This window comes from Acomys russatus, chromosome 26, assembly GCF_903995435.1.
Source record: "Acomys russatus chromosome 26, mAcoRus1.1, whole genome shotgun sequence".
Taxonomy (NCBI): domain Eukaryota; kingdom Metazoa; phylum Chordata; class Mammalia; order Rodentia; family Muridae; genus Acomys; species Acomys russatus.
The window spans coordinates 16,320,091-16,332,868 of NC_067162.1; the positions used below are offsets into that span (position 1 = coordinate 16,320,091).

At 43.6% G+C, this 12,778-nt stretch overlaps 1 protein-coding gene across 2 annotated transcripts in view; it reads right to left on the reverse strand.

Moving 5' to 3' along the window:
- Nucleotides 1–1,637: 1,637 nt before the first annotated feature.
- Tox3 (TOX high mobility group box family member 3) overlaps nucleotides 1,638–12,778 on the reverse strand; it is a 104,837-nt gene continuing 93,696 nt past the window's right edge. For both annotated transcript variants that reach the window (XM_051168696.1, XM_051168695.1), the window contains exons 5-7: nucleotides 8,568–8,795; nucleotides 7,201–7,281; nucleotides 1,638–3,635 (exon numbers count right to left, since the gene is read on the reverse strand). In XM_051168696.1, coding sequence (XP_051024653.1) covers nucleotides 2,895–3,635; nucleotides 7,201–7,281; nucleotides 8,568–8,795 — 1,050 coding nt within the window. In that variant the 3' untranslated portion in view covers nucleotides 1,638–2,894. The remainder of the gene's footprint in view (nucleotides 3,636–7,200; nucleotides 7,282–8,567; nucleotides 8,796–12,778) is intronic.

Genomic DNA, 12,778 nt, shown 5'->3' on the forward strand with positions numbered 1-12,778 from the left:
TGGAACAATTTTGGGGTCTGACTAGTGAGGTACCATGACTCTTAGACTGGTTTTCATCACCTGGATTTATTTCTGACCTACTAAAGGAAAGGGTGCCAAAACCTTACTTACATGCAAGGACAGAACCAGTCACTCATGAAAACCGACGTATGAGAGCAGTTGGTTTGTGAAACCCGATTAAAACAACTTGGTAACAAGAGTCGGGTGCTCGTTACATCACTCAGGTCTCTTGCTGCTCTCTAGTTTTACCTAGCGATTAATTTTCTTAATTGTAGTGATTAAGCTAGCTTTTCCTTCCCCCGGAATTGACCATCAGTAACTTTAGATAATTTGATGAAATGTGATAAAAATCTAAGATTAAAAAGAAAAAGAAAAAAGAAAAAAAAGGATCACATAATAGCAGCAACAACACCCGGCCTGTAACTGCAAACAGTTGCAAACAGACTTCACTTGCAATTAAGGCTCATCACCAGTGACATTTTTTTTTCTCCCCAGCAATACTTCATGGGTTTTCAAAATGACAATTATAGAACTAAGAGACAATTACTGTCACATGTAGTTTAGCAATTAATTTTGAAGACATTTGTCTAAAGGTCCCACAACAGAATATCAAATGTTCTTATTGCTATGCAGTGATGGGTCCCCATTCACAGAGACTCTTTGAGAGCTGGCTTTGCTCCTGATGGGTCTGTTGCAGGCAGCTCACTGCTTTGTGGAGCACAATTGGCCCCTTGTAGATGTGGTTAGGCATCCTTCTAAGATTGTTTGAACACTGATACCTGCCAACTAATACATCTTATGAAAAGCTTCAATTTAGACATAAATTTTTCTACAGCAAGAAACCTATAAATTTATAATTAGAATCTCTCGCTGTTCAATATTTGTACATAATACAGAGTATGAGAGGACTATGAAATATTGAAGGCAAAATTCATTATTCATCACCCACAACATACAGTAAATATCCTTTGAAGTACAACTTTGAGGGATCCATTTTCTGTTGTTTTTCAGTGCCTTGCGCACAGTAACGGGGGGCCACCATGTACCCTCATTCTTTTCCGATTAGGATTCTAGTCAGCGTTGACACTTGCTGGTTTTAATTTTCATTTTATCATAAGCAGTTTAAGACTGGTGCCAGCCGTAATTTGCAATTTTTATCAAGACCTCTCCATTACAGTTTCTGACAGGACAGATGCTGTAATTAATCATGCAGGACAACTGGGGATCATGGTCACGCAGCTCTCAAAGAGAAGCCACCACAGAGTGCAGAAGAAGGGGGGGAGAATGGGCACCCAAATTCTTATTTTGGCCTCAAAATTAGGATCCACCATTCACTTTAATAGAAAGAATAACACACCGGCAGCCAGTTCCAGCCCTGAACAGAAGACAACTGCCTTCTTTTTTTTGCCTTACATATACTTCCATCTTGTCTGTCTTTTAGTGGTAATTTGTATCATATTTGTATCTTAACAAAAAAAAAATTTTAAAAATCATTTTCCTTCTTTTTTTGGGGGCCCTGGTGATTGGCTGTAAAACCCAAATTCTTGGTCATGAATCTGGTGTTTCCAGATGAAAATGGAGGAGGTCGCTCAGCTGACGCGGGGCTGGTCGGTGCCATGTTCCCAATCTTAACGTAGTCAAGGGACCAAAAGTAAAATTTGACATTCCGTTTTATTTGAAAAGTGAACAGTGTCCTTGCCGTTGCATCAAAATACAGTCCACAGATTTTACTGAAATGTGTTTATTCTATAGCAAGATAAAAGCATTTTGTTTTAGTTAAGCAAAATACAAACAACTTAATTGCTGCTATCATAACTCATAAAAAAGTATAAAACAGCATAAAAACACAATAAGCAATGTAGCAATGAATGGTTTGTGTCACCAGTGTTTACGTTAAAGCCTCGTTTAGGAAAACTTTACAACACATGATATGAAAACTTACATCTTGGAAAGAAAATATTTACATTGATTATTTCAGATGTAGTGTGCCTTTTAAATATTCAATATTCTACCGGTATTACATCATAATAAAAACTCTTGCTTCATCTTTTTAAATCTTAACTTTCGTAATAACTGTTTCATTTAAGTGCATTTCCCTTTTAAAAATACAGTGTTTTTATTTTTCGAAACTTGTCACTCAAAACACATAATATAGTATTCACATTTCTTCTAATCGGAATGAACATAATGGGCTAACAGTGGCCATAGATATTGTCACAACATATACCATGGTTTGATTCAGAGAAGTCATGGATACAAAGTAGAAGTAAGTAAATAAATCAATAATTGAATCTAATCACTTGCATTTTTTTTTTCCTGGAGAGATTTAGAAAAAAAAATAAGAGCTTTGGCAAAAGTCTGTGATTTACATTATTTTTTTTATGACAAAAAAATGCCATCAAGTATTTACATCATACAAATGTTTGTATGAAACTGGATCTTCATATTTCAGGTAGTTACAACTGTGCTTTGTACTCAGTTACTTGTTTTAGGGCTTCAGAAGTTCAAACAGCCTGGAGGTGTGGTTCGCTCACTTCTGGAGAAATAAGGCCATTGTTTTTCTATGACTCTGAAAGGCCAGTTTGCAGTCATCAGCGTGTCCCAGGATTCACTAAATGGTTTGATTCACATATTGTAGGTATAGCCTGAATAAATTAAAAAAAAAAAAGGCAGCACATGGCAGAGCGCAGCTTTCTTATTTAAAAACAAAGTGATGTATCGTCAGCTAAAAGATGCTTCCCAGCTACACTGCAGTTCTTATTGCCTATCTAATAGACACTTGAGAGGACCGTTTGATCTGTCACACATTTCTGCATAACCAGAGTCAACTTACAAGTTCCAGTCCATCCACCTCCTACCCTACGCCTCCCTCAAATCCGCGTGCCTCGTGTGCCTTAGAAAATACCGACCTGCGGTAATACTTGAGTCTGTGTCTGAGGCTGGTGCTGCTGAGGCGCTGGCTGGGGGCTGCCGATGGCGGGGATGGGGGACGTGATCTGTGAGGTGGCGGGGGAGTGCTGCCGGGGAGAAGGCTGAGACTGGTGCTGCATGTGCTGCAGTTGCTGCATCTGGAGATGCTGCTGCAGCTGCTGCTGCAGCTGCTGTTGGTTGATCTGCTGCTGGAGATGCTGCTGCTGCTGCTGCTGCAGGTGCTGCTGCATGTGGTGCTGAAAATGCTGCTGCTGCATCTGCTGCTGAATCTGCTGATGCATTTGGTGCTGCTGCAACTGCTGCTGCTGCATCTGCTGCATTTGTTGCTGTTGCTGCTGCTGCTGCTGCTGTTGCTGCAGTTGCAGCTGATGCTGCTGGGTTTGCACCGAGGGGCTCACCTGGGTGGAGGCTGTGGAGCCAACCATGGTCGTCCCCATGGAGCTTATCAGTGGAGCCCCAATGTTCGAGGGCATGTTGGCTGCAATGGTGACTGACGTCACGATCTGGCTCATGGGTAGTCTCATGGTTAAGGGTTTGGGAGCAATCGACCTAGGGAGTGACTGCGGGAGAGTCTGAGGTGAGGCTGGGACTGCCCCGTGTTGAGACAGCGGTGTGTTCAGAAGGAGGGACGACGTCAGATTGGTTGATGCCAGAGTCTGCTGGACAGAACGGATGGTCTGGGCTTCTGCTGACTCAGCAGCAGCCTGAGTGTAGAGGGAGAAAGTTCCAGAATGTTACAGTCTATAAATATACACTCTAAACTGACTCAAAGAAAAATAAAAAAATAAAAAATAAAAAAAAAAGAAGAAAGAAAGAAAAGAAGGAAAGAACTAGCCAACATTATTCATGCTTCCCTGTCCCTGTGGCATCTGTCATGTGACCATTTAAGCGCTTCCAGAAGGCAAAGTCAAATTTTCTCTGAGTCTGGGCTGTTTTGGGTGCTTTTGCTTGATCATTGGGATGGGATGAGGGTGAAACAGCTACAATTCGGAGTTGACTCCTTAAGGGATGGTGCACCCTCCCAGTCACTCTCTCTATTTGCAGCCATCACAGAAAGATAGACCTATGGCCCTGCCTCAACTCCAGAGCCAAGCCCCTGTCAGCATCCAGCTGCAGGTGCGCCATTCCTTCAATCAGACAGAAGAGCAGGGCTCCAGCTGAAGGGCCAGCCAGCACCTGGCGCTCTCTGATAAAGCTTATCTCTTAGCATCACCAGGGTTTGTGGTTGGTTGTTACACAGCATTAACTGGGATAAAGCCTAACTGAGACACATTTCAAACATAACAGGTCTTCACTGTAGCCATTCTAGCCTCCCTTCTGCTGCTACACACACTGAAAGACCTCAGAGTACAGCGCTACCAATGCACATCTCCAGATCTCTGAGAAGGCTGAGTCACACAACTATTCCCCTTCCTATAACATGGCCCGGTGTGGTACTGAGCTCCTGTGGAAGCTATGGTTCCGGAGGTCATTTGCACACTACACAATCAGAACTGTCTCTGGTTCTTGGAGAATCCTTGGGAGTTAACAAGAGATACCACCAGAAACGGGAACCCCTAGAAAATGTCAAAAGACCATTTGCATAACTATTTACCTCAGGGACCACCCAAATATAGGAAAAACGATAACCACACTCTTCAAAGACACCAAATGGAGGCAACTTGTGACTTCAGAAGTGTTTCCGGTTTACCAAAGGCCCAGAATTTATTGGTGAAATTATAGATAAAGAGAGAAAATTAAAACATAGTCTAATGTAATAACCCACTAAACAATGGGATAGATCTATTCCATTTTTTTTTTTTTTGTGCCCAAAACACAAAATTCTGCAAAAATAAGTTCTTTTACACATGCGAAAATGGTTGGAATGTTCCACCTTAAAGAGAGTCTCATGCTTTATTTTTCACAGCACCATGTTTGCCTACAGTGTTTGCTTGACTGTGTTTGGTGGTGCCGGCGGAACTCAGGGGCCCCTGCACGCTAGAGAAGCACGCAGCCACTGAGCTGCTTCCCCATCCTTTGGGACTACTTCTTTGTGGGGGGCAGTTAGCAGAGGACACCAAGGTACAACCAAGTATCATGAGACATCTTTAATGATTTTAAATATTTACTTCTGTATTTTTGTGACTCGAGATTTATAAAATTCTGCTACTGGAGGGAACCTGGATATGACCTCAGACAGAGTCACCCAGTGTAGCCGATGGATCTGACTACACACACCATTACCAAACGCTTCTCTTGTACGGGCCAAGGCTCTCTGGCATAAAAACCCAACATGACTGAATGTTACTGGAGAGCCCTATTGTAAAGGCTTAGGGAAGACAGTGCTATAGGTATGCAAAATTATGCTTAGAAATTGTTAAGGGCCTTACGAAATAAAATACATACCATTTCATTATATAACTCCCATATGCTCTAATATTTAAAAAAAAAAAATCACCAGACTAGCTTTAAGGAAGAAACGCACGCAGAGGCACGCATTATAGGGGGATGTGATGCAGACCTACTGCTCTTCTCTTTCACTGTGGCCCTCATGGTTGAGGACTAAGATCTCATGCTCTCGAATTCTCATCCATCCACCAGATTCATTTAATCATTCTAACAGGATTTACTCACATTCGCCCTCATCAGGAAGAAAGTCTGGAAGTGTCCAGTTGATCGCCTCTTTAACTTGTGAAATCCCTAAGAGCCGCTTTTTAAGGGGTGGGAAGGAGCCTCCCTGGGCCACTGGATGCTACCAACTGGGAGCTTGGGTCCAGGCGAAAATTCTTCTGAACACTACCTCATCTATGACTTTAGTTCCTTACCAACCACCTAAATATAAAGCTCAAGTCCCCGTGAATACCATCTACTAAATTTAAGAAAATAAATGGCTTCAGATTTATCCTTTAAAAATCTTTCTTTTTGGTGAAGGGTCATTCAAGTGCGTTTGGTGATAGTTTGGAATCCTGACTCTAGTCAGAATATTTTAAAATCATCCCTTCTAAGTCAGTCATGGGCAGGAAGATCCCAGCTGGGGTTGCTATTTCCCTTGGAGACAGTGGTTCTTCGTTGAAAATCATATCTGGTCAACTGGTGACACCGTCACACACAAAGGTCACCCATCCTTGCCTCTGGGTAAACCCAAGGCAGACTGGTCCACGCACTGCTCCCTGCCCGGTCATCAACTACACCTCTATGTGGTTGTACACAGCACAGTGCCCAGAGCCCACAAGACCTGTTTCCTACCCACTGCACCTCTGACTTCAGAGTCTGCGTATTTACTGGTAGGCATCTTCCAGATTCTCAGAAAAAGTGCTTCGCTAGTGACCTGATGAGTGTTTTCTCTCTAATGAAGTGGGAAGTGTCCTGAGAGCTGTCAACAAAGGCGGGAGGCCCTCTGTTGATCTGATTCAGCACAGCTGGCGTGGTGGGTCATCACACAAAGAGGGGACAGCTCAGGTGCCCAAGAGAAGAAAGGGAGAGAGAGCCCTTTGAGCCTGCCTTTGAGGCCTCATGTACTTGAGATGACAATAACGATCAAATGGAATCGAATTCTCAGAAGAAACGAGTTCGGTACGAAATCCTGCTACTCACCCTGAAGCCCCGTCAGAATTCTAGAAGGGCAAGTGCATCAGTAACTGGTAAAATCGGTGGTGGAAGTTAGCAGTAGTGCTTGCTTGGTATGTGTGAGGCTGTGGGTTCAATTCTTAGGATTGCTGGATGGGTAGACAGACAGACAGATAGAGGGAGTCCATATTCTTTTCAGATAAAGGTAATACTGACTGATGTATAGCAGGGCCGCTCTGGTATATTAGTGCCCTTTAAAATACATCACCATATATCCTATGTGCAATGCATATACTATGTGTCTTAGTACCTGGAACATGATTTCATTTTAAGTAATCATGAGGCTTATTTATTTATATGGTGTGAATCGAGTGGTCAAAAATGCACCACTGCCGATTACAAGAAGGTAACCACCAGAGATCTTAGGGTTTGCTCAAGACTGCCTGGCAAGCATACCTCCAGTTTCAAACTGAGGCTGTCAACCTAGACCCAACTCACCACACAGGGAAATAATAACAGGCAACTTAAACTGTGTTAATATGGCTGCAAACACAAAAGAGAAAGGACAGCACACCCAGTAGTGGTAACTCAGCTCCAGCTGCTTACAGGAGCTCCTACAGTTCACGCCGTCGGGTGGGTGAGGGCTAACGGCATCAAGCTCTGAGGGCACCATGCTCAGGTTTCCAGTGCACGGGGACTGCTCCCACACTGCAGCAGGCTTACCTTAGAAACGAGGCTGGCCCGGTAGGCAGCCAGGGCCTTCAAGTATTCTTTCTTGGCAGCTTCTGTTTTCCTTTTATATACCTATTAAAATAAGACCACAATTAGCACCACCCTCAGGCTATAAATTCTTAGCTATAAACCTGCTACACAAATTAGGTCACATAAACAGAGCTCAGTTAAAAAGCTAGTCTCCCTGGCTTTGAGTTTTCAAATGTTTCACATATAGGTATGTGCACTCGAGCGAGAGCACATGCGCGTGTGCGCGCGCACACACACACACAGTAGCCGTTGCATACAAAACAAACAAATAAATATATATATATATTTTTTAACTGGACAAAAGAGAAAAAGATAGAGGCATCCCAATCTTCGGCATCTTTTGAATAATAAAAGATGAGAGATTGCCAGAGTGAGATCAAGGAGTTACATTAAGTGCAGGTGCATTATACAAGACTTGGGCTTTGTTTTTCTTCAAGAGTCGGATGGCTGGCTGCGAGAATGAAGTGAAAAACCTCTCTCCAGAATAGGTTAAGTTTGTTGCAGTGGTTTCCTGGTTCTTTAGAACTCCACTGTGGGGACAGACACTGGTGTAGGGTGTATGGTAATAAGCTCATGGCAAGCTGCACCATTCATTCCAGTGAACCAGCTCCGAGAACGGGCCCGTGATGCAGATCTCTCCAGGCCTCCCTTCTGAAGCAGCCATTGTGTTTTTATCACCGCTAGGGCTCTGTTCCCCCACAGATATATAAGACTTCTACTAAAGGTAATTGGGGGTTTCTGAAAGTAGGGGAGACCAACCCCAAAGGAACTCATTCTTCCCCCCATTTGAGCTAAGGAGCTGACTAGAGGAGCAGGCCCCCGAGGAAGCAGATCCCACCGGCATGGCAGATCTCTGAACACATCACACTACCTAGCTTTAAAAATGAACTTGGAATAAAATTTCAAGTGCCCAGCAACAATAATGAGACATGCAGAGACAGCTTCAAAGTTTAAAAAACGCACCAGGATAGCATGAGGGTTCAGAAAGATGATCAATGGAAAAGCTAGCAGGACGGACCTAATCCCTTTGTAGGGCCCTTTCTGAACAAAGGGGGGAAATGCCACATTATTTAAAATGAAAAGATTATCATCAAAAGTTTATGCTTGCAGGCTCCTGGCTGGATTTCTTCCAAGTCTCCTGTGAATGGTTTCTGAACCTGTACCCATAAGTTGACTAGAAATCGATAATGAGCAGAGTCCTTTGGATTTGTTTGCGTGTGTTTTAATTCTGTAGCTTAGACAGGCTTGCTTAAGGAGCAATTGTATTAGATGTACGGAATGTTCTGGTAGCCTTTTAAATACATGTCCAGGACAGACGCTGTTCTTACCTGCTTCTGCTCCTCCCCAAGGCTGTCCCACATTGACGCGACGATTTTTGAGACCTCTCCAAAGGTTGCATTGGGGTTTTGACCTTTAATTGCAGCCTGTGTGTCTCTGAAAAACAGGGCATATGCTGACACTGGCTTCTGAGGCTCATTGGGATCTTTCTTTTTCTTTTTCTTTGGAGTCTTGGGCTTCTTGCCAGAATCGGGGGCTGTTCTTTTCTCTCCAATGGCCTGCAAAGCAGGAAGAAAATTCACTGCCGAGAATGAACTTGCCGAGAGAGAGCATGCAGCAACACTAACTCCAAGCCACAGTTGCTCTCTGAAGGTTTTTGTTAAAGCATCATCAACAGATGAATTGGCACCCAAGGCGGGGGAGGGGCAAGTTTGCTTAGAGTGAGCCGGGCAGCAGAGATTAGCATTTAGAACACTGATTAATGAGACCCGGAAGTAGCTTCAATATATTCGCAACATATGCTTTCCATGGCAATTATGACTAATGAAAGCCAGAGCACCCTGTACCAGGCCACGCTATCTATATACAATGCTACACACGCACACATGAGCAAGACAGTTCACAGTCAGAGGGTTTAAAAGGAAAACCTGATAACATTTTGAATGTGGATCATATTAGTATATTTTAAACAAGGCCCCCTGCCATAGTTACATGCCATCTGTAGCACTGGTCAGAACTGATTTTTGTATGGCTGATTTTTTTTTTTTTTTTTCCTCTTTCCAAGAAGGTTGCTGTGCTAATGAGCCTCTGGAAGTGCAAATAGAAATTAGCTGTAATCACTACACTTGCACAATAAAGGAAAGGTCATCTTTATTTTCTTAAAATAAAAACTTTCTAAAGGACAAGATAGCGAGAAATATAAAAATGTCAAAACTACTTTAACTAGAGACAAAAAAAAAAAAAAAAAAAAAAAGAAATATATACTCATCATTAACAGCCTGTAAAAGGACACCAGTTGATACTTCAACATCTCCAAGGCTAACAGGAAAGCTACAGGAAGGCTGTTCATTATGCAAGGTAAGCAACCCTGAGTGCAGCAGCAGCAGCAGCAGCAGCGGTGGCGGCGGCGGCAGCGGCGGCGCACAGAGGCGCGGCCGCAATGCGGACTCTCAAGTCAGAACCCTACATCTGACGTGGAGAGAGAGCCAAAATCACGCACAGCCAAGCTTCCTATTCATTTGCAGCTTATCACCTATTTACTGGTTTGTTTTTTCTTATTTTATGCGTATGGGTGTTTTGCCTGCAAGCATTGTTTATACACAGCATGTATGCACTGCACAGGAAAGCCAGGAGAGGGCATTGGATCCCCTGGAACTGGAGTTACAGAAAGTTTTAAGCAGCCATGTGGGTGCTGGGAACCAAACCCGGGTCCTCTGCAAGAGCAGCAAGTGCTCCTGACCACCGAGCGATCCCCACAGGCCCCGTCGCCTGCTTTTCGTTGACCATATTATAGAGATAGCCATCTATCCAAGAAGGAAATGACTTGCCAACCTCTGCTTTCTCTGACCTACATTACAGCGCAAATACATTGAAGACTTTGTCCGTGGTTGCCCTCATCAAGAACCCTAAAGCATTTGCCAAAATCTGTTTAAAAGCAAGGCTTGGGTCTGATAAACAATAGCTGATTCAAGTTACTAACGGGTTGGGTTTTAATAGTCTTGAACCTTAATTCAAATATGACTATAGTTTTAAAACGGGATGAGGTTCATTTGGAATTTAATCCAATTACTAACGCAGTAACTTCTTCTGGAGAACACTGCCTATTTAATTCTTTGAGAGCCACCAGCTGATTTCTGGCTTGTACTGTTTTTGAGTGACAGCCACATACAAATGGACGTCACCTCCCTTCCTTCTAAAAGAGCAGTCTTTATAACTCATACACCTAATTTGATGATTCTGTAAACTCCATAGTCTTTTTTTCCCCTAATTTTCAGAATGAGCATGACTTGTTTAATTCTACCCAATGACCTAAAATCTGTACGGAGAACCAGACTCCCTCCAGGTAGACACTTAACCGGAAGCCAGGTTTCCCTTCTGTAAAACCAGACTCTAAAGTCGGCAAGGTCTGAGGTCTCTCTTGGAACAGAGCAATTCTTTCTAACCATTACTATTTTCAAATACTAAACTAGAAATAAAGAGGCTACAGTTTAAACAGCATGTCAGGACACATTCTCTGTAAACAAACAAACAAACAAACAACAACAACAAAAATGTTTCATTGTTGACTCCAAAGGGTTGAGAATGCTAGGAGAAAAAAAACTCGTTTCTGTAAAGAGATATATAGTGATCACTTTAATCTTCTTTTATCAGATAATTGGACTCCTGGTCTTCACATGAGCCTAAACCCTCACTTAAAATGGAGTAAGGGGAGGCGGGTTTCTATGGACACTTTCTGTTTGACACAGCACCTGAGTGCATGCGAGTGGAGGGAAGGATCCCAGCTGGATATGAAAAGGCATACTTGGCTAAGCGGACACGACCTGTGCTCTTTCTTCACCCAGTCAAGTCTCCGTGAAAAGGGATATCACGAACTTTGCATGAGTCAGCTCTGTGCCCAGCTGGGTGCTCACTGGATACCACAGGACCAAACCATATATATGCTTTACAACCTCTCGCCTTTTGAAACATCACTCTAGCCACCTTCCTCTCTTCCTCACTGCCCAGTCTTCTGTAGCTCCTCTTCTTCCCTTTGCTAGTTAAGACACTGATGCTCAGCGTTCTGGCCACACTGGCTTACTCCAACCTCCCAGCTCCAAAGGACCGAGCTCCAGTCTCAAATGTAAGCATCTCAAATGCCCACCCACCCAGCCCACCACCACCACCACCACCACCACCACCACCACCACCATCACCATCATCCCCGCAAGCCAAAACTATCCATGCTGGCTCTCAAACAGAAAGCAGTTTACCTCTTCCACCTTATCACTGTGTCTTTGAGATTCAGACTCTTCGGCAACTCTGTTCAACCTGGTACTCCATACCCCTTCCTCCCTCGGACGAAAACAAACCAGCAAGCATGAAAGTCTCTTCTAGCCAATCCCTTCTTCTCTTGACCCTGTCTGTGTACTGTTTTCTACAGACCACAGACGGCCAAAGTGGTTCATTGAAAGTATCCGTCTGCAGATGCCCATCCCTGCACACAAATGACAGCCACCGCACACCCAAGCTGTTTCCTGTTTCTGTCTTCCCTCGTATCAAACTCCACAGCACCCGTAAATGGACACACACTTCCCCGTTGCTCCTCGTTTTTCCCCTGGACTAGAATGCTGGCTTCTTTCTTCTGCCTCACCGACTTTTATGCATCCTGATTCAAATACAGCCTTCTCAATAAAGTCTTCCTCAATGCCCTCTCCCATGCACAAGTGATTGGAACCTCTGCACACCAGTGCCATCAATTACGCCACTAATCACACGAGGACCTATGTTTAAACTGGTATTCAGAACCAGTGGAGGAATCCTTTGGGCAATAGTTTTCTCTCCTTTTTTTTTTTTTTTTTCCTTTCAGTGGTGCTGGGGATTGAACTTGGAGCCTTGCACACAGTAGAAATGTACCCTACCGCTGAGCACCACCCCAGGTTCTTAGAAACCTTCACACAACTAAAGCGAAGAAAACCTACAAACACAGAATAGGTTCAAAACACACCATTAGTAGAATGGTAATGAGTAACCGTGTACCATCACAATGCTGGTTTTCAGGAAAGCTATCCATTTGGGCATTTAGTGAAGTCACATCTGCAACCTAGGTTCATTCAAAAGTGTGTTCTCCATGACAATAGCAAAGGCACAGAATCATAAATAACCACCATGCGGCTACCACTGAGGTACAGCACTACTGAAATGTTGTCACCCAACAAAACGGGCGAAACTTGCTCATACTAACAACAGAACCAGAGCCTTTAGAATTTCTCAAGAGTCCAGACTATTTGACAACACGGTGTAAGCGCACCCATTCGCAGAGCAGGATAGTTAAGCCTAAAAAGACTTCAGGGTTTGCCTGAGGCCTGACAGCTCGTAGGAGCCTGGTCTTCCATTTCAGTGCCCTTTCACCAGAAACTGTGTTTGAAGAAAAAAAATAATAAAACAAAAACTTAATCCACCATCAACTGGAAGGTTTCTCCAAGGTGATAGCATGATTGCAATCCGTGGCATGAGCCGGGCTGGCCCAGCTGCCTGCTAGGCTCCATACTGAGCCATCTCTTAA